Here is a 27,054-nt window from a genome sequence, read left to right on the forward strand (position 1 = left end):
GAGCTGTGTGTACCCCCAGGAGTGGCCTTTGTGTGGAGCAGGGAATTTACATGTCTTTTTGAACATCCAGTGACAGGACTATGGTGATGGGGGTCATCGAGGGGGTGACAAGCCAGCAGCTCCTCAACCATCGCTCACAACTGCGTGCCAGCGAGCACCGCTTGGCATGGATGGTATGTAGCACCTTGTTCAAAGGCATCTCTAATTTACAGTTTCTTGGCTTTCAGAGGGTATCATGCGTTGCTTTGGGTTCAGCTCCCTTTATCTGTTTCTTCTTTTTTTTTCCCCTCTTGCATCTTGGGAAACCCTAACTTTTTTTTTTTTCCTTTTTAATTGTGTGAAATCAGCTTGGAGTGAAAAGGCCAAGAAGAAACTTTCTGACGACAAGCGAGTCTACAGCTATGTCTTTGTTCTCGGTGGAGCTAAAGACCACATTAATCAGAAACTTTGCTGACCTTGTCTTTACTACCTGAAGACTGAAAGACAAAAGCGACACAGTCTGGCCACATTTAAAAATTCAATTAAAAAATGCCTGCTGCCCAGGGATAAACATTATCATAGACCTCAGTGGGGTTAGATGTAACTATGATAAAGGGAATGCCTTTTTCTCCCTCTATTTTTATTTTTTTCCCCAAAAGAATAAAGCTTATCTTTTGTTTCTCCTTCTGATTACAACAACCGTGTATGTGACAGAGTGTGCTCAGTGGTGTTGGGTAGCTGGTGTTGGGGCTGTTCGTAAAGAGCGAGGTGAGAAATTCCTGAGAGGGGGTGGCAAGCTGGAAGTGGAGAAGTGAAGCTACTGGAATGGACCTGAAGAAAAATCTCCCTGCATAACTGTTTTTTCAGACTATGCTGGTTTGAAAAAAATAGTACCTCTTCCTATAGCCCTGGCAGAAGCAGATTGAACAGGGGGTGAGGAGACCCCCTCAGAGCCGGACTTGGCATCTGGAGACATAAGCGAGGCAAGATGTAGCAGCACAACTCCTTCCCTAAGGATGAAACGGAGGGCCTTTCGTTCTGGCACCCAGCTGTGCCTTACTGATTTTATTATTGAAATATTAAGCAAATCAGTGGCTATCCAGTCAGCTGAGAACACAAGCAGCCAAACGGAGGGGAGAAAATCAAATAAAATCCCTCGGCACTGACCATGACAGGAGTAGAGGTGGGCAGCTCTCCCCTTCCACAGGCAGGCCCTGGGCTGCACCGGCCAGCGAGGGAGGTGGCGTCCCAGCTTCCGTGTGGTGAAGTAAATAGGAGCGGGCGTATCTTCTCTAGGTGGAACCTTCAGCTAAATAAAGGGGCAAATTCCTCCCTCAGAACGTCCTCCGGCCCCGCCAGCTCCCCTTGGGCCTCTCCTTCCCCGGCTTGCCGGCGGTCTGCCTGTGGGGCTTCTTTGCGTGCTGCACCTTTATCCACCCCCCCTCGCTGACTCTGCTCTCCCCTTCGCCCCTCCTGGGCTCGCTCTCCCCCTGCGGGGGCATGCCCGGGATGGCCTTGAGCTGGGGGGGGGCTGCGGGGGTACCTGCGGTGCTGGGAGGCCGGGGGGGCCACTGGTGAGGAAGTCCTGCAGGCTCTTCCCGAATGCCGGGGGGGCACCGGGGAGCTGGTCCCGCTGCAGCGCCCGTCCGAGGAGCTGCGGGAGTTCCCGCTGCGCGAGGCGTTTCTGCCTTTGCCGGCAGACCTGTCCCTCTCCGAAGGGGTGTCGGAGGCCGTGCTGGAGGTGCTGCTGCCTTTCGAGTTCAGGTGCAGATTCGAGAGGTTTCTCACCAAACTGTGCGAGAGGGGAGAGGAGTTTCTGGAGTGGCTGATGGATGTGAACTGGTAACTGACGGGACCGCGTGTCCTCCTCACGGCAGCGGCGTAGGAGTCCTGGCTTCGAAGGTAGGGCAGGTAGTGGGTGACGGTGGTCGGGCTGTGGGGGTGGCCGTGCTGGAGAGAAATGGCTTTTGCTATTTCGTGCATCCGCAGCGTCTGCATCCACTGGCTGTCGATGCCTGGCAGGGAAATGGAAACAGAGTTAGCTTTCTGTGAATTGATGGAAAACCACCCTCTGGTTTACCGAAGGTGTGAGGTTAGGCACCAGGGTTTCTCTCGGAAGAACCTCAACACATCTCAAACCACCCTTTCCCTCCCAGCCTTGCAGCAAATAGCCCTAGGTTTGAGTATGTTCATCCTTATGGTTGAACATAATGTTGGACTTTTAAAATAGCAAGTGATGCAAATATTTCGGATGCCAGTGCAGATTATGGAGCTTAGACTAGAAGACACTTACTGAACCATCCATTTGGCTGTTCAGGTGGGTTCCCACTCCCAAGGGCCTCCCAGTGGTCTTAACCCAACCTGGTTTTAAATGTTTCCTGTGATGCTCCTGGCAGCCTTGGCAGATTTCTCCACAGCTTTCATTGCAAAAGTGCCTGGAGACCTCCAGAGCAGGCATGGAGTGGGCACCCCAAGGTGCTGGCACCGCTGCAGCATCACCCTCCACCTGCGTCTCTCCCAGCCGGCTCGGTCACGCTGTTCGCAGACGAACACAGAGACAGAGGTGGTGCAGACACCAGTGCAAATCCCTACTGCGGCAGCCAGACTCACCTCCTCTCGCTCCATTTTCTCTTCAAACCGCTACACTCCACAACAACCAGGGCCACTTCAGTTGCTACTATTCCTACAAATTCAGAAGTCAATCCACTTTCCATGCTCCAGATACTGAGTCTAAGCCCCAGCTACACCGCTCTGTCTGGTTTCATGCAGAAAATCAATTCTGTATGTGGAAAAGCTGGTGAGGCAGAAGGCTTCAGCCAGGATAGCTCAGACAGTGCTTAACTGTGAGCGATTCAGGGTATTACAGTTCCCTCTCACCTACTGTCACAGCCCTGGGGTTGTAACAAAAGTTGTAGCTCCCAGAGATCAGACTGAAGCACTTTTGAAAGTCAGTCCTGAGGTTTGCATGAAAGCCTATAGCAAATACAATAGTTGTTAATTTTCCATTTGAACTGCGAGGGCTGCCTGGTTTGCTACTTTATGTGTAGAGCAGAGACCAGGAATTCTCCCCTTATCCAAGGCCACGGCTCTGGCCAAAAACCCATGGGGAGCAGCTTAAATAATTTTGCTCTAGAGAGATTTGAATGACTTGTCCTTAAAGATTGCTAGTATCATTCCAACAGGAAAGCATTACCCTGCCAGCTTGAAGCAGCATAAATGCGACCAAAATGTTACTCTCTTCAGCAGAGGACCCCAGCTCCTCTCTTGCCTTTTGCTGGTTTTCCAGGGAAAGACTCCCTATGCTGTGGGCCCTCTGCCTCTTGCTGCAATGCTGCATTGGCTGTGGGGAGTTTTATGGGAGCTGGGTAGCGGCTCTGTCCTCGTTAGCATTGCTGCTGTTAAGACGTAATGGATGGTCTCTTCCATTCTTCCTTTCCCCAGACTTTGCTTGAATCCCAAGAGATTTAAATCATTTCAACTTAATGTCAAATATGTCAAAAGGAAACTGTCTTTCCTGTCAAAGTGCGAGCGTGACACCGCCACAGCAGATAGCTCTGGCTGCACTGAGAGATGAACCTCCTTTCACGGAAAGACAGATGGGAATTGCCTTCTCTGCTTCTTAACCTCCTTGAAAGTCACAGTTTCAAAAGAAACATGCATGCTGAAATGTACTTGCTAGACACCTTCTCCTCTGCCATTCCCCTGTGCCCTCCCACCAAGGCTGTGGATGTAAAACACAGACCTCGTAAACTTGGAAGCAGCAGGCTCAGGACTTAAGTTTGGGTCTTCATTTGTTATCAACTCTCAGGTGGCCACCACATGCCCTGTGGGACCAGTGCCGATGCTGTCCTGAATAAGGGGCTCCGTTCAGCAGCTTCAAGCTGTTCAGTCCCTGCTCCTTACAGCCAGCCGCAGTCGCTAGCCCAGGGACCAGCTGCCCAGCAGGGACCTCCCAGTGTGTCCTGTGGGGCTGCCTCTCACCTCTCGTGGGTTGGGAGGCTTCTTCCTCATATGGTCTCTGAGCCACCAACTCTCTACGCTGAATTAAATGCTCTATGTGGCAGCCCACAGAGGTAGTACCTTCACTGCTGGTTATTTTAGCCTTTTAGGCAGGTATTACCCTTACCTTTGTGCTTGGATTTGGTGGTGTTTTAAACCTGGGTGGGTGGTCTGGTCAAGAAGACAGGCCAGAAAGTTTACTAGAACTGAGGGACAGCTTTCGTGCTGTCTGGTAACCCACCTCCTCTGAACTGTTCCTATTCACTTGGGTGCTGACAATACATCCGTGCCTTCGTGTAACTGCTCCATGTGCCAAAGGGACAGAGAAGCTCTCCCACCACTCACCACAAAAAAAAATGAAAGCAGCTCGGTTTACTGTGGCAGAGCCAGCCTGTGAAGATACAGCACTATACTTTGGTACGGCTGTATGGCTCATCACCCTGAAACCAGGGTAATCTCCATTAGCAGAGCTTATCTGCAGTGAAGATGTATCTTTTAGGACATGCTCTATGTCCCATCTGCATTACAAAACACAGTTGTGTTGCAAAAGGATCATAACTGCTTAGGAATAAGAGCACCCATTTTTGATGTGTCTGTAGTCTAAACCCAGCACCTCTCAATTCACGAGGCCATTCTACATTTGGCAGCAGTGTACAAAATCAGAGTTCACTCTCTGCTGACTGGTACCTTGTTCCGGCTCCTGTGCTGCTCCTCAGCTGTCCCAACCCAAACATTTCTGCAGCCCTACTGTGAAATCAATGAGAAAAACAGCTGTGGCTAACAAACACCTTTACAAAAAGAACAGCAGATCTCAAAGGCAGAACTGTACTAGAGTCAACTGAGTTGAGTTTGACTATGTCAGTGGCATACTTTAGTTAGGAAATGCAGACTGCAGCGTAGAGCCCACTGTATTATTAAAGGTATCTCACTGAACAAGTCAAGCCCCAGAAGCCAGAAAACGATGAGCCAGGGCTCGCTCAAACAGGCAGGCTGAGCTGTGGAAGAAGAGTGCAGTGGGAAGATTTCCACTCTTCCTCACAGCAGAGCAGGACATCAGGAGCACCTATGGGGTCTGCCAGGTTGGCAGCATGTACCTGTCAAAACAGTGTATTGCCCACAGCGGACTTTTTGCCACCCCATGTGCAGCTTCTGGGGCTACAGCCTTGGTGTGTGTGCCCGCCCTGGAAGAGCACTGGCCAGAGCAAGAGCAATCTGCACCCACACATCTCTTCCAGGAGGTGCCCTGTATCCAAGCTCAACATCTGTGCAAAGCTGCCTGTGTGCTGTGTGGCCAAGAGCAGGAGGGAAGAGCTGGCCGAAGCACTCCTGCTGAGTTTGTGTTGCAGGGAGAGAAAGCCAGGATAAAAGCTGCTAAAAGCACTGGCTCCCAAGATCCTCAAAACAGCTGTGGAAAACTCCATTATTGCCAACAGATAGAGGGTAGAGATCTGTGAGATTGTCTCCTTTCTAAGCAGATGCCTTGCTGACATCCTGGTTGAGAAACATATCTTCACCCCAGGCCCTGCACACTTTGTGTGGGTGCTATAATTCAGTCCAAATCCTCTTGCTATGCCAATACACTTGGCTCCACAAAGCTGAGCACTCTCTTGTCTTGGTGAAGAGGGGTGGATCTGGAGAAGGGCAGATTTGCCAGCTGATCCCCGATCCAGCGTCCACAAGCAGACTTTGGAAAAGAGCACCCCTGCCACTGCGGAAAGGCTACTGTGGATGTGTACACATAAGCCAACAGAGAGGGGAAGAAGCCTGGACCATAGGCGGAAACACCTCTCCCAACGACCTACACTGGAGGGGATAAAAAGGTTGACCCAAAGCTGACCCAAGGAAGGGGTGGAAAAAGTGTCAGGATTTAAGGCTGCTTAGTACTGGAAGATGTGAAGCATTTGGCGTTTTGGAGCAGACGGATCTGAGCTCTATGTCTGCTGTTGATGTGCAGCTGCAAGCGACCACAGTAGACAAAAGATTTGTAGCTAATCGCCATTGACTGCTCCCAGCATGCTTCCAATAGGAGCATACAGGTCATCCCCCTTGAACTACATCATGATATAGAACGTTTCTACCCAAAGTTTAGCCTTTAAGCTGTCAGACATGCCAGGGTGCTCCTGCATGCATCTACGAAGACATCACAGGGACCACAATGCCAGCTGACGCTGCAAGGTGTGCTCTGTTGTTGGAACAGAATAATGGCATTGACTTTTTGCTGCTCTCCCCATATACGCCTTGCCCATGTCAGCAATAAAGTACTGACTTACTTGAGTCAGATCTGCTCCGTGAATTCCCCTCCGAGTTGGGGAGCGAGGTCTGTATCATGAGCTGTACTGTCTCGACCTCGTCCTGCGCTTTCACCTTGCTCCAGCAGATAGCTTGGATGTGCCTGGTGCTTTTGGGAGCTCTAACGTCACTCTGCTCAGGAAGGACAAAACATGCATGAGGACGTAACACATATGAGGACAAAATAACACACAACCCACTAAGCTCTCCTACAAGGGAACTTCCACTAGTGCCTGGGCGGCAGCAGCGTTTTCAATATAGAGTCTGTTTTGAAAAACCACTTAGCCAGTTCTCAAGTATTTTTAGACTCTAGATAATTTTGGCTGGTATTTTGTGATTATGCTAAAAATGTGGTAGTGAATAACTGTTTCAATTCATGTACCATGTGGAGGAAAGATCCGAAGGCCTTCCTCTACAACACAAAAATATATTTTACTAGTTCTATTAATGTGAGTGTCAAATGGGCAGTGCTTTCTGCTAAAGGAGGTAGGACTAAGCAGGTATTTTTGCAGGGGGACCCTCCACAAAGCTTTCCTGGAGTATCAAGCTCTTCAATTTGCTGTTAAGGGCCTATGACTCCTGTGAGAAACTTCATGCTGAAGGAAAACTACTGTTCTTCACTTCTGAGACAGGCAAGCAAGGTCCAGGATTTCCCTGTCTCTCCATCACTGCTTGAATCCTTGCTCAGGACAGTGCTGCAATCTCAATTATTAGCCTCCTTGTGACGCACAGCATTGGTCTTTATAAAAACACTTTTGTAAGTAACTGCAAACTCTTTTTACAAAGGCTAATTTCTATCACATTAAATTGTCTTCCAGGTTTTATTTTGTCTTATTTTACTCTTGACTTCTCATTTTACTTCTTTTCCTGTTGCTACTCTGCTCTCCTAATTAGCACTTCATTGAAAAGGAAACAGTCTCTTCAAGTAATGCAAACAACACTGACCATTACACTTCAAGCAAAAGGAGTTTTTGTCCTTGAGAAGAAGAGCCATCCCAGGCAGCAGTCTGAGGATATTGTCTCTGTAAACCTCATTCAGGTTTTGCTCTGAACTTTAGATTTTACAATTAATTACACGCTGCTGAGACTTGATTATAGGATATAACAAAGCCAGAGGATGCTGCTTCCACACCTCCCATGTAGGTTTTATCTTGGATAAACAATTTTTTTATTTGTTTCTTAGAGCTTACCTCATACGTAACAACACATTCTACAGACTGGTGTTCTTCTATCCCCACAATCCATTTCTCCATTACAAATGGTGGCTGAAAAAAACATGGTGGGAGTTTTATAAGGTGCTCTTCATCTCCTGACTTGTTTGTGAAACACCCCAAAGATATTTTCAACATTTGCCTTTTTTCATCTGCTCCCATACTGTTAACATCAATACTTTTCTTAAAACTCTTATGAGACGAAGCAATATATTTTGGAATTATTTACTTCCTTGTTTTCAAAAGGAAACTGAGAAGAGATTTCTATAAATAACAAAATAACAGACAGTAGGTAAGACAACATGGAATGTTTTCATGGGGGCATAAACCTTTTTCATTTTTGTGCATGTACAGGTTTTTTTCTGCTAGACTTACAGAGGCCAGCAAGAAGAAATATCTAGAGAGTCTCAGAGATATTCCCTGACAGATATAAAAATGTTGAAGTATGTGAAAAGTTAATGTTATTGTATCTAGTTATTAGTTTATTTAACTGTAAGCCTTTTTTTTTTTAAGGAAAAAATTAAAATATCCAAGATGAAAATTAAATAGAAAACTATTTTGCAACAAAATAATAATAATAGTAATTTTAAAAAATCATAAGTGTTGTTCCAGAAATCACTAACTATTAAAACAGTATTAGCATGAATTAAATATGAGAATCCTTTTTGGCAATTAATCATATTTTCACATTTTCCTTAAAATTCTGACTGTTGAGAATCTGATTTTCAGTTTTTCCTTCAGAAAAAATAACCAAAGGTTGCCCCAAAATTTTGCCCCAAAAATTCACGGTTAAAGGCATTCAGGAGTTTGGGAGGTTTTATCAGTGCACATTAGAGCAGCATTCTAATTGGTAATCAAGCCGTATATTTTTTCATTTAGGAATTTATTTTGTTAGCTATTATCAAGTGGAGCATATTAATAAAAACAAACAATTAAAATAACAGCAAACAGAATGCCCTCTGCATTAACAAAGCTTTTGTTTCTTACGGTAAAAGCAGTCTAAATGCTGGCTGGTAAATATTTACATGCAGGTTCTGAAATAAGGTGAAATGCCCAGTGACACTGAATTGCAGATGTTCAGTGCTGTACTGTCAGTTGATGGGTTTCAGTCTTTGCAACCCACCGTTGCATGAAAAAGGGAGTTTTAGAACCATGTAAAAGTTCTAAAACCACGTCAAAAAAAAAAAAAAAGAAAGAGAGGGAAAAAAAAAAAAAAACCCAGACAAATCACATGAAGTTTCAAACTAGAACATTTAAATCACTTTCTTCTCTTGAAAAGGAAAGTAATTTTTGAACATTCTTTTCTTTAAAAGGGGTAATAAATTCAGAGGATATAAGATGGAATTAAAACAAGAAAATATAAATTAGTTCCTTCTCTTATTTTTCTATTGTTAACATTATTGTCAGCTTAAAAGAGAACCAAAATACCTAACTCCTATTATGATACAAATCTGTTTAAAATGTGCATTTTATTTAAAAGCTGTCAAGAGATTGAGCTTCTGCAAGCACAAAAGTCGACTGCTGTGGTATTTTAATGTCTTTGTTTGAGATCTGTGAATTCATGAAAGCTTTAAGGCTGTAAATACCTTTGTCATCTTTAAAATCTCTACATCAGGTAGGTTAGTGTTGAATGTCACATCTTTTATGTAGGTTATTGCAATTTCATCCCCGTCCATCTCCATGTACATTTTCCATTTACAATCCTATGAATAATAAAAAAAGAATACTGTATTGTTAGAATACAAATAAAAAAAACCCAAAATGAAACAAAACTGAAAGCCAAAACAACCCAAAACCTAATCCTCAATATATGGGGGAAAAAAATAACCCAACAAGAAAGGTAAGGAGCATACATATATTTTAGGATATGCACATTTTCCAGTAAAAGTGTTGATAACAGAAAACAGTTCTCTCATTCACTCTCCTCTTAGGTCACCCTGAGAGACAGTCACCATGCTGACAGGTCGAGATGCCTTCAGAGGTGTGGATCCCCACCTGGACAGACAGCCCGTTCGAGTGGGCAGTGCGGGAGCTCTGCACGCCCGCATGGCGGTGGAGGCACAGGGCAGCGGTGGGAGCTGTCACTCGGGGTCACAGCCAGCCCCAAGGACATCTTCCCAGTGAACCCGGGAACAAATAACCAGAGGGTCTGTGAAACACCGTTAAGACAGTCGCTCAAATAATGGGCAAGAGGATGAGCTGGTTATTACAGCTCACATTTCAGATACTGAGTGCCCAGCGAGGCACTGAGCTCAGCTTAGGAATTAATCATAGTCAGTCTAATAAACCAAAGCAATGAAAGGTATCCTTAAATAATCCCATGAGCCGAACACGGGGCCAACATCCAACACTTTGCACAGGAGTGAGCCTGCAGAAGCTGACAGCTCTGGCAGCATCGTGCAGAACATCCCACACAGGCTGAGCGCTGGGACCGGGGTTTGTGCCTGTGGCCCGGGAGGCTCCCACTGGGGACCGGAGACTGCCTGTCCATGGTCCAAACCAGCCAACATCTGCTGGTGTGCCCAGTAGGTACTTTGGGGATTAGATACTATCCGGTGCGCTGAGCTCCTCCAAAAATCAGTCCCCTGAGGGATAACAGGGCTGCAGTGAAGCAGAGTGTCTCCATCTCTGTGCAGGCAGGAGATCTGCCCTTCACAGAGCCAGGAGCTCCTCCAGACGTGCCGGGGGTTCAGGAGGGTCTGTGTCTGCCGCACGCCGCCGGCCGGGCAGGTGCGGTCTCAGTGTTTGCAGGAGGCAGTCTTCTCCTCAGTTCTGCTCAGAAAATGCAAAAACTTTCAATGGGGACACAGATGGCCGCTTAGGGCCAAGGGCTTGCGTAAGCAGTTATTTGCACACACAAACGTACAGCAGCCTAAAAAGTATCTGTTCGCACATGCGATTATCTGCTAGTGTTTGCACGTGCATCTCTCATAAATGTAACGTAGGAGCTCAGCCCTCAGAAGTCTCAAAGCTTTCAATCAGGCATTGAATTGGCAGTTCCAAGATAAAAGAAAACTGGAGTATAATCATTTCCAAACCGCAACAACAAATTATGCTTATGAAAGCATTTGGCCCTGTGTGTCCATCTGTCCCCATTGAAAGCTTCCGTGTTTTATGAGCAGAGTGGACGTGTGAGTTGGTTTTCGCATCAGCCCTGAGCGAGTTTGAGCGATGGGAACTGCGGTCCAGTGGTCAGAGCACCGGACTGAGACTCGGAGGTGCCAAGTGGTTTCCAGTTCTGCCATCGGCTTCCTGCGCAACCTGATAAGGCGCCGAAGTCGCCCTGTGCCTCTGTTTCCTGATCATGGACCGTATATCTTTGCACGTCCTTTTTCTGTCCTGCTTTTTTGGGTTGTGAGCTAACTCAGGGTTACGGCTGTCACTTCCCACGTAGGTACAGCACGATGCCCTGGCCCTGACATCGGCTGAGGACTGTACGTGCTATGTAACTGAACAGCAACAGCAAAGCGAGTTGTCTCTGACTCCTCCTCACCTCTCAAACTGTGCTCCTCTCCCTGCCCACACTGTCCTTGTTGCCAGACTTTTCTGCAGGACTTCCTACATTCATGCTACCTGGATTCCCTATTGCAGATTGGACCCAAGGTTAGAGACAAGATGCTTGATGACATTTACAAGTTTTACAAAAACACCCAAGCCAAGGAAAGAACAAAACATTGACGTAAAACACTATCCTCCAGTTATAATTCAGTGCCTCTCCTGCCGTGAGACCAGTGTCAAGCACCCGAGATGCAGAGCCGCACCTTGTGCCCGGGCTCCTGTGTCTTCACGACTCAGGATTTTGTGCTGTTCACTCACGTCTCCCTACAGACCAGATATGACAAACGTGAGCTCGTTTTAATAAACAGCATAAATCAAATGACCATCTCTAAAGAAGAGGCTGGCAAGCTGTGTAAATCCAGGGTCTGGCAGGCGGTGGGCACCTGCCAGCGCCCGGCCCCTCACCGGATCCGCCGCGCACGCAGGAGCCCTCTCCGTGCGGTAACGAATCAGGCTGCCCCACGCAGCTGTGGATGCACGAGCCCTGCACAAACACCGCCTTCCCCGGCTCCGAACTGCAGCTTCAGAGAAAGAAAAACACTCTCCCGTCCTTCAAATCCAGCCCCCAAACCTTCGGTCCTCCTTGGAGTCCTCTCCAGACACACCGCGCAGACACCAAAAGGGCAAATTACCACACTAAGCATACCCTCTCTGGTCACTCAAAAATCCGCGTCTCGTTTTATTTGGAAAGGTTTTCATTGTAAAATCATCAGTGGAAAGGGGAGAGAGAGAGACGGAAATAAAGAGAGGAGAGAAAGGGAAAAAGAGGCTGGGAGAAAAAGAGAAAAGATAGAAAAGACAGAAGGAAGGAAGGAAAAGGAAGGAGAAAAGACAGCAGCTAGGTGACTTTTGAGTCAAGGCACTTGGGAAATATCTAAGATAAGTAGGTGGCTACTTGTCTTACAAACTTGGTAACCATTTTGTTCAACCACGCAGTAAATAATGCGAGATTTGTGTGCTGCAGAAAGGGACATATTTCCCTGTTTTCCAATCAAGTTCTAGTTTCCTTTTTAGTGATGAATAGGAGAGAGATGCTCAGCCCCTTAAGCAAAAATTTGGCTAGAATAATGAAGTATACGTATTTCAATTCTTTGATGAATTGGAGCCATAAGATTTCTTGGATCAAGACGACATTTAGTGCCAGACGTATGTGGGAAAATAATTTGGAAACGGCTTGCTCAGAATGTCTGGTTGATAAATATACTTACACAAGTCCTTCAAAGAGATTTCCCTGGCCATCTTGTAATTCAAGCATTAAAATACCTCCCAATATTTACCTGCTCGATTTTGATTTAAATAAAGAATTTCAGCTTTTTGTTTTAAAAAAACCCTAGTTTCAGAACTGGGAGGCACAACCAGCAAAACTTTGTGTGAAAAACATTTCCAAATAACACTTGGACAAAGCCAATAAATCAGCAGCCTCTGCAAATGATTGTAGAAAAGCAAAGCAAATCCCACATGTATTTTGAGCCACTTCTCAGCTTCGAAATAGAAAATGGGAACACTTTAAAAATTAAGTCTCCAGCTTACTGTGGTGACAACACTCCTTTAACCCCGTATGTGCTAACGTCTGCAACAAAAACCAAAAGGGAAATGAAAAAGATCAGGCACAGGCTTTAAACAACAAACATGTCTCCTGCAACAACAGCTTAAAACTCTTGCTGGGGAGACACCTAATTTTTCAAGGAGGCCCAAATCCAGGATTCATTTTAAAATCAGTGGTTGCAATAAACTTTTCTTTCTTTTAAGATTGAAGGAAAAATGGAAACAGCATTGTAGCAGGCAACTGGATATTAGAAGAAAAGTAAGATGTAACGCAAGATGAAACAAGTATGAAAAAAATGTTGGTCATGCTGGTACTAAAAGTAGTAGCATGTTGATGATTTAGGTCCCCAGAAGCTCCTTTACATTCTTAGCTATTATCTATCTCAGCTGCTGAAACCTGCTGTTTTAAAGGCATTAGAGTTGAACATCTAGTGACAGCACTTGGGTTATTTATCATTATGTATCACCCTGCTACACTATATTTTATTATTCCAGATTTAAAGGAAGATAACACAATTATGGTTAATTTGCTTCTCTTCTTTATATATATAGTGTCATGACCCACCACGGCTTTGTCCCATGAGATATTTTTAACCAAAAAGAAATCCACAAGAAACTCTCCCTAAAAATTCCATTAATAACCTCTTGTAGCGTGTATAGGTTGCAGGGTCTGGAACTAAGAATGTTTTAATCTCTTCAGCAAAACAATGTCTCATAATGATGTACAGGACTATTGCTGCACTGATGAAGAATCATACATAATTCAGCACCTTTCACTTGGCACCACTGTGATATCCTCATTAGCAGTGGCTCACAGTGGCTGTCAGATGGTGTCCATGCGAATGCAGGCATTATATTGTCTTTGAGATGTGCAGCTGCTTCCATGACACTGCCAGTATATAAAAACATGACGCCAGTTTGTTTTATTTAGTGCTAAACCTTCCAGTTTGTAAAAACAAGGCTGACACAGAGCCTGACATGAGGCAGTGAAAATAATTAGCTCTCATTTTCTCAGCCTCCTATTTCCTTCTCCCCGCTGTGTTCTCTTTCCACTAAACCACCACATGTCAGTCGAAATGGGAGGCAATTAGTGGGCTCATTTCAGTCCCCACAACTGTGCTGAAAAGAAAGTATTTATGATGGCACAATGAACAGCTGAAAGATTAAATAACATTTGCCTTTTGAAAAGAAAATGACTTCTAGCTAAATGGGCAATTTTTGATTATTCTCAAACAAGCTTAGAGTAGTTGGTTTTTAAAATACAAGAAAGGAAAATGAGTCATTTTTAGGTGAAAGAATCAAATAAAACTTGACACAGTAATGCAAATAACTGATGTTTTATTGCAAAATATGTAAATGTGTTATACCCTTAACAATGGCTGGTGTCTCAGGTCAGGGCAGGCTGTTGCCAGCCAGGCTCCAGCGAGAGAAGGTGGCTCCACCGCCGGTTTTGTTTCAGCTGTGCAGGCAGAAAAAAACAGGGGCGGAGGGGAGGCCTTCCGAGAGAGATGGTCTTAAAACATACAGAAACAAAGCAAGAGAAAGAAATATTTATGTTATCAGTTGCCTGGGTGCCTCCTCTGAAAGCCAGAGCCCTTACTCCTCCGCGAGGCAACAGGCAGTGGCTGGCTGGAGCTTCGCCTGGAGAAGCACAAGGTCTTTTTACACCTACGCAGACCACACGGCGGTACCAAAAATATCTGTCCCCTGACAGCGCCTTTCTTTAACATCCAGCGCTGTGAAGCTCTGTGCCGCCGCGGAGGGGAACAAAATGGTAAATACCGGGCACCGCTATGTGCTGGGGGCTGGTGCCCCAAGAAGAGCATGTTGCAGCAGCTGAGACGGAGAGTTCTGCGATAACAGCGGTCCCGAGCCTTGCCACAGCATTTACCCAAAGCTGCCCTTGCCATGTGATCAGAAGCAAACAGGGATTGCTGCAGTTGCAGGCATCATCATCATCCACACGAGCAGCCTGCTTGCGACAGCGGGACTGTAAAGGTGGAAGCATGAAAAACAGGAGTCCCTTCCTTGAGGGCTGCGCGGGTGCCCTCCTGCGCTGCCGGAGCCAGCCCTGTCCTCCAGTGGCATTTCCTGCGGACCGCTCGTGGGAACAAGGCGCCGGAGCCGTGCAGACACCATGTCCCCACCGACGGTGGGGCGGTGCGGGGAGACTACAGCTCGCACACAGGGAGCTTGCAGCCCTGCGGGACGTTGGCCGTGGGGACGAGGGTGTGCAGGAGCTCGGGAGAGGCACGGCGGGGCCACTGGACATGTCCCGCGCATGTCAGGGACAGAGGCTCCTCTTCCAGGCTTTTGCCTGGAGAGGACGTGCCAAGCCTACAGACCGCTGGGAACCTGTCTGTGCTTCTGCAGATGTATCCATGACTGAGGCTGTACATGTGAGAGACGACGTGTGGAAGGCAGCAAGTTAATTCAGAGTGGCCAAAGTATAAAAATAAAGCTAGAGATTCAAAAAGTCTAGAAAGTCCAGTGAGCAAATTACCTAGCTGAAAAGTCTATATGCCTCTTCGGGTTTATGGAATCATTTCTGATGGGCATCCCTGGCTCAGCACTGCCTACACAAGGATTTTAAAAGGTGTTGGCTTGAGTTTGACCTCAGTTACACTTGGACGCTACAGCTGGAACAATCCCAGTGGAGGTGATGGAGTTATACCAACTCCACCTCGTGTGAAAACAATATGTGGTCCAGAAAAGCCTTTTTGAAAGAAAATATAAGGAGCTCAGATCACCTGCACTAAACTTCTTAACACCCTACCACTGATCCACATCCTTGGCAGACTGCATTAACCAGTTCTTAATCGTGCTGGTTATATTTAAATGTAGCTGTGGTTTTATTTTACAGCTTAGGTGATTTTTTGTTTTTCTTTCACAAAGTATTTACCCCTTTACTGACTACTTATTAGAATAGGAGCAAATCTATGAAAATGGCACACAAACACAGCTACTCTGATTCTTGCACTAACTATTAGCCCTTAGTAGTGAAAGCATTGTGCTTTGAGATGTAATTAAAGCAAGAGACTTTAGAAGATGAGGTTTTGAGATAAGGTTAAATAACTCCACATTAGAAAGTCAAGGTACTTGAAAGTATCTTGCAAAGGAAGGATCAGATAAAGCCAATTCCTCCGCTGGCTTCACTTACCGAAGTGGGTTAAAATACCTACACAGTGTGCGGAATACGTGCGACTGAAAAACTACAAAACTGGAATTTTACATTTTAGACCTTGGCCCTTGCTTTTTTTTTTCCCCACATTTGTAATGTGAGGAGTACCTTACATGGCAAATTAAACTGGTGATGATATATGACGTCCGTCTGAACTAGGAATTATTTTTAAGAAAGTAAAGAAAGGTTTTATGAGTGTTGATGTAGTGGGAGGGTGGAGAGGAAGAAGCAGCAGAAACAGTCTCAACCTCAACTGCATTCCAGTTACAACAACTATTTCAGTACTGTTTTGTCTGATACTGCCTGCATTTTGCCAGCCCGGGTTTCTCCACATGAAGAGTTGGTCACAATGTCTCTCTAAAGTAGCCTTAATATTATATTCACTTTTGCACTACACATTTAAATAGTAGCATTAAAATATATCCCAGTTTGGATATTCAAGGCTAGAAAATAGTTCACACAGTTAGCAGAAGGTTTTGAAGAGGCTCTGCTCCTTACCTTGTCAAATGGAGGGAGAGGTTAACCGGGGAAAAATAAGGCAAAATGGTGAGCCAACTTCAAGGCTTTGTGTTTGGATATAGGTCAGATTGTGCCACATGGTAAAAAATGAAAACATTCAAAGGCATGGTGAAATCTGCCCTTTTGAGGACCAAAACTAAAGAATGCATCAACAGGAGACAAAAAGGCTGTGAACCATCCTTCTTAAGGGGTTAGGTGATTCATCAGTGCAGAGCCGACACAGCTCAGACACCTTTCCCTGATTGGGAAATTTTAATGAGCCACCTAGGATGAGAAAGCCATTGAAAATTCCCTCCGCAGTTCTGTGAATCAGCTCAAGCCACAATTGCCAGGGTTTGTTTTTTAACCCTCTTTGGTATCTTGGAGTTAATTGGCGTGTGTCCCCCCCTTTTTTTTAATTTGTGGAAAAAATTCATATAAAATGTCTAAATCTATCACCTTTCAGCTCAGTGGGAATTGTGTACAGAAAGGTCATTAAAAGGAAGTGAATGGAAGTAACCACATAACTCAAACTACGAGAGTTGGAAAAGAAACCTCTAAAAACCAGGTTAGCTTTGCAGTGCTCACTCCTGATGCATTCAGAGAGCACAAAGGTCAACTGAGCTTTCATCACCTCCAAAGATGCAGCTAAAAAGGGAAGGAAACTTTAATGAAATGACTGCATCTGTCAGCTGGTGGAAACCAACATAATCCCACTAGAAGATGCAGTTTAAATTAGATAACAAAGCTGAGGCTGGTAAAGTTGCATACTGGGAAGTCAATGTTTCCTTCAGTGTACAGACAAGGCTGAACATTCGAATGCCATCCTGAAATATATTCATCAGGATCCTTGCTAAAAGGCATTGCCATTCCCAAGATCCTTAAGTTTCTGCCTGCTTACGGAGAAGCTGCACTGGCTGTGCCAACGGGGCTCGGTGCAGTGCCAGGGAGAGGACACCTGTGCCCCGAGGAACCATCTTCACACCTGAGAGGGTGCTGTGCTCTGACCACTCAAACGAATCTGAATGAACCTGCACCCCTCAAATGGTTTCTGGGTCCTGGACTAGCTCATCCAGCACTTTTATGCCCTGTGGCATTGCAGTATGTCACGCTGCAGGCTGAGGCTGTGCCCAGACCAGAGCTTTAGTTCGGATCAGGAGCATGCTTTTGTCCCACATGTCCATCCTGTCCCACGCTTTGGCAGAGCCACCTCCAAGTGCATGGACTGGCTTGCTTCCACGTGCAACTACACCAGAAGATGCACTACAATAACTAATGGGAACTCCGCCCAGGAGACCAGCACCGAGCCAGCCTGGGGTAAAACCTCCCAGCATGACCTGTTCCCTTGTGCAGAGCCCTTCCTGCTGCGCTGCACCAGCTCTCAGCTGAGCCTAATAACCTCCCTTGATGTACACAGGTCTAGCAGTCTACCCATCACCCAGGGAACACACGTTCTCAACTCGTAACCCAGATTTGAGCTTATTGCCTCTTTCTCCTCATGGCTAAAACAGGAGAAATGCTTCTTAGCTAGGCAGCCGGTTATAGGGACTGATTAGGGTAAAGTTCCTTTGAGAAATTTATTTTTAAACTGATGTAGGCCAGCTTTTTAGCTATAAAGATGGTGGAAGGTACGATCCCAAGTGCTTCTGCTGACCCAGTTTTACAGGAACAGGCACCACTCTTTTACAAAAATGGGACAGTAAAAGAAGTTTAAACCCTTCAATCCTGGTTTGCCCAGTATCTCCAATTCATTTTGGAACAAATCTGGATGGCAGCAGTAGTCGGCTTAAAGCAGCCTCTAGGGGAGCTAGAAGATTGTATCCAGGGTTTTTCAAAGAAGCAAGCTAGCCAAATTTTCTATATTGTAGGTACCACACCAGTCTTTGTCAGTGTTATGTTTAATGCAAATTACCTTGCTCACATTGGCCCTAGCATCCCGCCTGAAAGCTCGGTTGATCTACTCCTTCCAGTCCACTCTCTAAAACCGGCTTAGTTTCCACATCTTTAAAGGCAGGTATGAGTTAATAAGCAGATCTCAGACAGAAGTTTCCAGCCCAGAGAAACTCAGGTGACAAACTGTGCATTCCCCAGAATGTCATCAGGGACACGGGCGCTGTGGTGGGGCGGATGCCAGGGAAGGCATAAGCCCAGCATGTGCCCGTGGCTGCGGAGGGAATGGCTTCCTTAGGAAGGGGCCCAACAGCACACAGAGCAGAGAGGACCAATTAGGAGGTCATGGGGAAGGCAGGACCAAAAAAAGCATTCTCAGTTGGCACATCAGAAACCTGCAAAGGTTATGTTGGCACTACGCAGGCCCATTGAACTAGCCCTGTCCTCTTGTAACCATTCAGCTTCTGTCCCGTAGACTTTGGCACACTGTCTCATTTGCAAATTTTGCCATCAAGGCTAAAATACCTACTTGTCCTCAAACTTAGTAGGCGTTAGTGCAACCTGAATTTCTCTCCAACACTCAGAGGTCTATTCACTCCTTCTCTTGCACTTTCCTGGGGGAGGTTGCCCACCTCCTTACACTACGGTTCACAACCCATATTGAAAATGGAAGGTAGATATGAGCTATTTCATGGACTTTCAGTTACTTGTAAAGTTGCACATAGGAGAGAGAGATGCACACCTACAAAAAAAGCAGCATAAGCTACATGCATTCAAGAACCCTGAGACAGTCTAAGTAATTCACATAGTGATAAAGAAGATTTTAATAGGAAAAAAAAGTGCTTAGGATAAAAGAAACAAACAAAAAAAGGAAATCTCCAGACAAAAAGCAGAAAGCTTTTTCAAATTGATGAAATGATTTCAGTACGAGTCCAAGTTCCTACTAAGTACAAACCTAAACGCTTTCTCTGCAAGCACCACCAAGTACAGAAATCAAGAGACTTCTGCAAACAATATGCCGTGAAAGCAAAGCAGCCAGATAACACAAGATGAAAGTCAGCCACCCACAAGTTTAGGGTGGACACACAATGCAGATTTGTCAAATACAAAAGGAAACAAATCCTGCTGTCACAACCCCTGACTCCAACTCAGAAATGCTTTGCACACCATTTCCACATAGATGATTAATTCTAAAACCCTTGAACTCAGAGTCCATGGCAGGCTGGATAAAGAAAACAAAAAGCATGGGACAAACCTCACTCTCGAGAAAAGACAACATGGTGGAAATGCTTTGCTGGAACATCTGGAGTCATCAATGCTCCTGTTACACAGGGTGTAACGAGAGATCCTTGAACCAGCTCGGCTTGGAGCTGAGGTTTGATTAGGATGTGGCATGCTGGTAATTGCCTTTTACCAGCCACTGCACGGTAGTTTTGCCATCTGCAACATCCTGCACCTACCCCTCCCTCCTTCCCCACTACCGTGAGTGAACATAGTCACCACCAGGGCCAGTCCTGTCCTCCCCAGCCAGCAACCATACATACCATGTATTTTCCAAACTCCTCTTGGTTGCAAAGAAAGACACCAACTTTCTGCTGAGACAAAAGTAATAGCCTGTCCACTAACATCAGGAGTACGGCACTGCTCAACTGTGAGTGGGTTTTTTTGCATAAATGGATTGTTATTTCACACCCATTGGGATGAAAGGAACAAAGCAAAAACCCAAATTACAGAAATTACGGTTAAAAAAACTGTTCACGAGGAAACAAAAGCTTTCAGTCAAAGCTTTCTGTGCCACTCTTTTCTTCCTCGCCTGCTCTGGGGTACAGCTCCCCATCACCGATGCAGCCCCATTTGCCACCTTGACATTTGGTCAGCACTTTCCAAAACAAGAGGATTCTCACAGAAAATTATCTTTTTGTGTCCAGAAAATACTGGACCCTCTGGGTAGTGACTGTTAACCAAACCAACCGATCCAGTGCTCCCAGCTTACCTTTGGACCATTTCCCGGCTTCAAGTGATAACCAAAAACGAGTTCAAGATTCACTACTTTCTCTATGTTTTCCTCAGCTCCACCTGCAGAATCCTGCCAAAAAAAGGCAAGGCGAGAATTCACATCTACCACAACCCCCTGGGAGACAGGAGCAAGGCCTTTGGTGGCAGAAAGGATTTGCCTTTCAGACGCTACAAGTCTGGCAGGCAGCAGGAAGGAGCCACCACTCTGCCCCCATCGCGCCACTCCAAGAGGGGCCAGGGCTTCTGCACGGGTTTTCGGCGTGCCACAGATGGCACCTGGGAGATGCTGCGCAATTTCTGCTCCTGGCCGAGCCGCTCCGGTGCGGCACAGTGCCGCCGCAAGCATCCTGGCAGCCACTGCTATTGGAATTGCAGGTGGCACAGCAGTGAAGCCCCAACTTTCATTTTCGCCTTCAGGGAACAGGGTTTCGCTGTATGTAAATTCACTTCAAGTGGATTTCACTCTATAGCTGTGCAATAAATTATGACTAAAAAAGCTACTTCAGGCTTTGGAGTCTAGAACTGCTTGATTAGCTCACCGAATTAAATCAGGCAAATATCTGCTCTGGCAACCCCGAGGTTCCCAAACACTCTCTCCCTTTTACATGGCTCTTGTTACTGATATCAGAAAACCAATAGGTTAACACAAGGGTGACCAGACATTATAAATCATCCTTCTCTCCTGTAACATTAACGAGCTGAGGAATGATGGGCTCATTGTGGGCCAGGGCTCTGCTGTTCTTCGGTGGTGAGCAGTCAGTGGCACCAGTTGGGAGGAATGGCTCTTAAGAGTAATTTCTGATTAATGACAGCAAAGGAATTGAAACCAGTAGTCTTTTAATTTAATGCTACCGATTCCACGATAAAATCTTAGAGCCTCCTTGAAAACAACTTTTATTATCCTATTACTTCTTCTGATGTGACCCATTGCTGCTGTTGACCCTCTGCATTTGTCACAAGCCTCTGCAGGAACTGCTGCTTTGCCCTCCCACGAACAGTAGGGAAGTTGAGATGCAAGAACAGTAAAATATTCATACCAACATGAGAAACACTTCTTAAATAAACAATGAGACTTGCCTTAATTAATGGTGGAAAATGAAACAGATTTAGGTAGTCATGGGTTAACTTCTCAATAGCAGTCTAGGAAAAAAAAAAATCAACAAAATCAGATGAGAGTTATACAGTATCTCATACTGCAAATACCAGCATGAAAAACAGCGCAACTCCGTATGCACTGTGTTTTCCATTGTGGATACATTAGGGCATGTGAGAAGAGTTTAAAATACAGCCCTGTTGTGGAAACTGTCGTGGTAGATCGGGCCCATTTCGCATTCAGAATCAGATCTGCTTAATCAGAGAAAGAAATGTTTGGGGGGTTGTTTTGGTTGTTTTTATTTATGCTCAGTCAACCCAGGAAGCTGAAATCTTTCATTTTGGGCATTATTGACTTTATTAAGTTTCAGTAATTTTCCCTGTAGGAAACGTAAATGAAATATATCAGTAATGGTGTGTGGCATGGAAAAAAATGGCTGATGAGCACAAGGGGAATAAATCTGTGTGACTTATGAAGCTAAAGTTGCAGGACTAGCAATTAGGATACAAGTAGCTCTTTACTAGTAGATTATGGTATAAAATCATTGAGACCTAACAGAATTATACATGCTGCTTTTAGAGAAATCCTTTTCCAAAACTGACTGCCAGGAAACTGAACTCTCTCCTGTGGCTACAGTATTAATACTATTTACTGCTGTCATGGTACAGACCATGATTTTCTTAACTCATTACAAACATTAGATATATAAAACACCATGAAACAAAGCTTTAAGGGCAAAGCAACCTGCCTGTCAACCAGCCTTGAAGTTGTTTAATGGAGTTTTGTTAGTCAAAGTATGTTTTAAGCTATAGATGAGATGTGAAAGTTGAGAATTTTGGAGATTTCAGTTCAAATAACTGTTTCCATATCTGCTCCCTCCTCAGCTAAGAAGAAATCTTCAGGGAGAACTCTCTCTGAAGACACCCAAAGCTTTTGGCTGGGAGAATGGCCCTCCTAGGCGAATGTTTAGCAGTACTGACAGTCCAGCCTAAAAGAAAATTAAGAACTGCAGAGGAGTATAAAGACCACAGCACATTTTCATGCCTCATAAAATGCTCAGGTTGCTTTGGGTTCTAGATCCATATGAACTTGCAACTCTAGGGTTTTTTTATACCAAGTATGTTCTCTATTTAGCTTTATAACTTCTTTTGTTGTTAATACTACTGAAAACCCATAGACTCCTTCTTAATATTCACACTATAACCTATTGTAACATTCAACATGTGCTGTTAAATACCTTTAAATGGATGATGTGTCCTCTGGAAACAATTCCCATGTCCTTTAAATCCTCTTCTTCTAGAAGAAGCAATCGTTTCCCAGTGATATGATGGTCCTTAAACAAGCTAGCATATACACTCATTTCACCAGAAGCATCGCCTTAAGATAAAAGAGGTTATTCAGAAATCCATAGGGTGCTTTATTGGAGGCAGAAGATGAGCAAATGTATATATATTAATAAATGTGAATATGAAGGTACATATGAATAGCTTTTACCTTTTCTAGTAAGTTGTTGCATCCAGAAAAACTGCAAAAAAGAGGAATCAGTCTTGAAGTTCACATTATCAAAATTTTCTATTACAGTTATTTGGAGTTTGCAAGTAATTATTCCATTTTAAAACAAAATTTTAAAATATTTCTAACTTTGGGTTAAAGGACTCAAGATTCACCAATAGTAAGTGATTACTTTTATTTAGCTTTTTAAAACTGCCTTCTATTTTGCAGCCACCTCCCTCAGTTTGTCATTATGAAGAACAGAAATGACTGAAGCAAAAGCTTAGCTACCTGTCACATGCTAAAAGGGCTGAAGTTAAGGAGCCAGGGCTATTATGGCTTTTGCACTGGCTTTCCAGACAGTCCTTCAGTAAACGTTAGCTGAACAACCCCATGATGGACAACACACAAGGAGGGTGCTAGATGGGACGTTAAAATCACTATGACACATCACATGCTAGAGATAAATCATTGATGTTTCTTGTTTAGCCTCTTAACTGAATAAAAAGGTAAAAAAGACTCAATGCCATTATTTTATATTGAAGAGAGATTCCACACCCCTTAAAAATCCCTTAACTTTGTTTCAGTTTATTGCCATCCTGGTGGCACACAATGGGATAAAACCTTCAAACCCATTTTGTCCTGTCCAGGACAGGTATTGCTCAGACAGGTCTTGGGGCACTTCCACATTCCTTAAATGACCACTCAGGAATGCCCTCCTGGCTGCTGGCAGCTCCCAGCACAAATTATTTTCTGGACATTGGAGAACACGGCTGTTTTATGAAGGTCGCTTGAGTCCTTAATTTACTTGTGGCCATTTTAAAGCCTTTCTGGGACACAAGTTTCACCAAACAAATAGCAGTAAAATTTCACTTAGATGTTCTGATCTGGCTCTCCCTCCCTCCATACCCACTGTAATTTGTTAGAGAGCTCCAGCAGTGCAACGCTGGCCACATTAACACAAAATACTCACCACGTCTTCTTCGGTCCATGCACAAATATCAAAGGAGGGCAGCAACTGTGTGAGAGATACGAATTGAAAAGAAAACCGTCTGACCATTTTTCTCCCCTCCACCCAAATTTTAGTCTGGTGGCTGATTTTATTTGGTTCCTTTTCCCCTGCAAAGGGCAGGGCTTTAGGCTGAGACTCTCATAGAATCATAGAATCATTTAGGTTGGAAAAGACCTTTAAGATCATCAAGTCCAACCATCAGCCATGCCCACTAAACCATGTCCTGAAGGGCCTCGCCTACGCGCTTTTTGAATACCTCCAGGGATGGTGACTCAACCACTTTCTTGGGCAGCCTGTTCCAATACCTGACAACCCTTTCAGTAAAGAATTTTTTCCTAATATCCAACCTAAACCTCCCCTGCTGCAACTTGAGGCCATTTCCTCTCGTCCTGTCTCCAGCCACCTGACAGAAGAGACCAGCACCCACCTCACTACAACCTCCCTTCAGGTAGTTGTAGGGAGCAATAAGGTCTCCCCTCAGCCTCCTTTTCTCCAGGATAAACAACCCCAGCTCCCTCAGCTGTTCCTCATAGGACTTGTGCTCCAGGCCCCTCACCAACTTGGTTGCCCTTCTCTGGACACACTCCAGCACCTCAATGTCTTTCCTGTAGCGAAGGGCCCAAAACTGAACACAGCACTCGAGGTGCGGCCTCACCAGTGCCGAGTACAGGGGAACAATCACCTCCCTGCTCCTGCTGGCCACACTATTTCTGATACAGGCCAGGATGCCGTCGGCCTTCTTGGCCACCTGGGCACACTGCTGGCTCATACTCAGCCGGCTGTCAACCAGCACCCCCAGGTCTTTTCCTGCCGGGCAGCTTTCCAGCCACTCTTCCCCAAGCCTGTAGTGCTGTGTGGGGTTGTTGTGACCGAAGTGCAGGACCCAGCACTTGGCCTTGTTGAACCTCTCATACTGACATACTAAACCCTTGGATTCACACTGACCACAAGCTGACTCCAACAGCATGGTGGCAGCGCTAAATCAATCCCATTGCCTTATGTAGATAAAATTATCAGCAGATCTCTGACAGAAACAATTTAGGAAGCAAAAGCAAACTGTCCGATGGTGAGGGACTCTCTAGCTGCCTTTCCTCTTGGCTCTAACACTATGGGAAGGCTTTTGCTTTTGCTATGACTGTGGCACCACCTGATTTCTACAATGAAAATAACGCTGTGATTACCACTCTCCTGAATGATGGGTACTTTCTGCCAAAGGAAGGAGAACTGTCACTAGACAGCAGTGAAAGCAGAATTTGGAGTTGGGTCACTGTGGCTAGTCTTCCTGTACAGACAAGTCTCTTTTGGTTTCTGCCGACGCTTCACAACTGCTCCCCTGAGGCTGGGGGAGTGCAGCACTTCCCAGCCTCCTCCAGTGCTGCAGCCCACACGGGGCACGCTTTGTTGTACGCAAGATGGTGTTAGCTCTTGAAGTACAAGGAAACCATGGAGGATGCCCAGGAGAATGGCTGCGTTAAGTGAAGTTCTGGGATGATTTGAAAACTGACATGGGAGATGTCACTGTAATACTGATTGTCGTTTTACTCATTCAAGTATATGGTATTCCAAGCTTCACCTTCTTGGCATTTTTACCCAGCTAAAGGGTTAACATTAATTGGTATGTATATATTTGGACTGTCAGTGGCTCCCAAAGGCTCAATACCATGATGTAGTTGCAAACTTACTCGATGTACATAACATTGACTTATGAGACACTCAGCTCGGTCACCCACCAGCCCCCAAGGCTTTGGTACCTCTTCCAGAGAGCCCTGCCTCCCACAAGCTCTCCAGCCCCCACCCACAGGCCAAGCATGCCCCCCCCTGCAGGCACTCACCCCTGCCTGCCTCCAGCTGAACACTGAGCACCAGGGCAGAGTTGCTCACTAAGTGCTTCCCTGGCCCTCCATGCACAAGACCAGGGTCGAGTGTAATCCACCCACGACTTTCAGCCATCGCTGCGAAACACCCTTTGCAGCATCCACGTGAACCTCCCATTGAAGGACTTGTGACGGCCCAACACCCCTTGACTTCTGCCTCCATATATATGACTTTTTGCTGCCCACCGCACTTTGAGGACTCTTCAGATCCTCTTCCTCCTCCTCCACCAATACCTCAGTCAAGCCTTGCTGGGCACAAACCATCCATGAGACCAGCTGAAGCCACCTCTGTGAGGAGGACCTAGCAGACCCTCAAACATCCTTTTGCCCACTGCTTCCCCAAAGGGGACAGAACCAAAGGCATCAGGGTGAAGTGGCAGAAGGGAAGATGTGTCTGCCAGAGAAAGAGAGACCTTCTTGACTTCTCTCTACTACACCGTACTTCCAGCCAAACTTCTCGACCTACCTGCTGTTAGTCAGGCATTCCCTATGCTAACAGCTACCCGCAGCCTGGGCAGGACACTGTGGGACAAAAGTAGTGCTGGGGGCAACACCTGAGCACAAGAGAGGGCAAGTGGCAATTGTAAACATCCTTAGGAAGGCAGTGGGTCCTGCCTTTTGTAGGTTCTTATAGTCAAACCGGCTGGTGCTGCGGGAGGAGCCTGGTACAATAATTTGTACAACTGAATAATTTACTGCAGAAGTTCAGTATTGCATTTTTAGTTGCACAATGGATTTTTTCAGCTTTTTCCGTGTTTAAATATAACCAGTGGTAGAGTATGTTCTGTATTATTTCAAAAAAATTTTTTAAAAAGATAGGAGAATAAAGGAGAAATGTCACACAGTAATACAAAAAGTGACTTAAACCAGCAGACAATATGGAACCTCTTGAAACACCAGCATTTTACACAGGGACACGGATGCATCAAATTTACTGTCAAAATGTTTATTGCAAAATAGAAGTTTGGAACAAAGAGAAGCAAAGGAAAAAGTTCACATCAAAAGAAAGTTTGACACCAATCGAGGAAATTGCATACATTGCATGATTTCTTTTTGTTTGTTTGCTTTGGTTTTACACTGGAAAATCAAATCCACAGTGTGAATAAAACAAGACATCATATGTCAAGTGCAATAAAGAGAATAACTGACGCTGCAAGGTTTTACCACACAGAAGTGTAACATCGCACGTTCCACACAAATGATATATTCAGTTTACAGCACAAGAGTTTTGGCACAGGCGTTGCGCTCAGCTTTGTTTTTTCAGGAAGGAAAATGAAATTTTCTAACACTGTGAAAATATTTTCTATTCAAATTTCATCGGTTCACACTTGAAGTGTAAGTAGCATTGACTCCTACAGTATTCAGTAAAAAACTTCTTCAGTAGTGCAAAAGCAAGAAATGCAGTGGACTATATCTGA

The 27,054-nt window shown here is 45.2% G+C and overlaps 1 protein-coding gene across 1 annotated transcript in view; it reads right to left on the reverse strand.

Annotated features, from left to right (window-relative positions):
• Window positions 1-1,010: 1,010 nt before the first annotated feature.
• The window catches only part of MAP3K20 (mitogen-activated protein kinase kinase kinase 20), a 95,457-nt gene continuing 69,413 nt past the window's right edge, over window positions 1,011-27,054 (reverse strand). The window contains 10 exon segments of the mRNA XM_030016877.2: window positions 1,011-1,548; window positions 1,550-1,994; window positions 6,249-6,399; window positions 7,458-7,532; window positions 9,065-9,181; window positions 20,144-20,236; window positions 21,244-21,306; window positions 22,497-22,636; window positions 22,754-22,784; window positions 23,724-23,768. Coding sequence (XP_029872737.1) covers window positions 1,314-1,548; window positions 1,550-1,994; window positions 6,249-6,399; window positions 7,458-7,532; window positions 9,065-9,181; window positions 20,144-20,236; window positions 21,244-21,306; window positions 22,497-22,636; window positions 22,754-22,784; window positions 23,724-23,768 — 1,395 coding nt within the window. The 3' untranslated portion in view covers window positions 1,011-1,313.

Source organism: Aquila chrysaetos, chromosome 6 (assembly GCF_900496995.4).
Source record: "Aquila chrysaetos chrysaetos chromosome 6, bAquChr1.4, whole genome shotgun sequence".
Taxonomy (NCBI): domain Eukaryota; kingdom Metazoa; phylum Chordata; class Aves; order Accipitriformes; family Accipitridae; genus Aquila; species Aquila chrysaetos.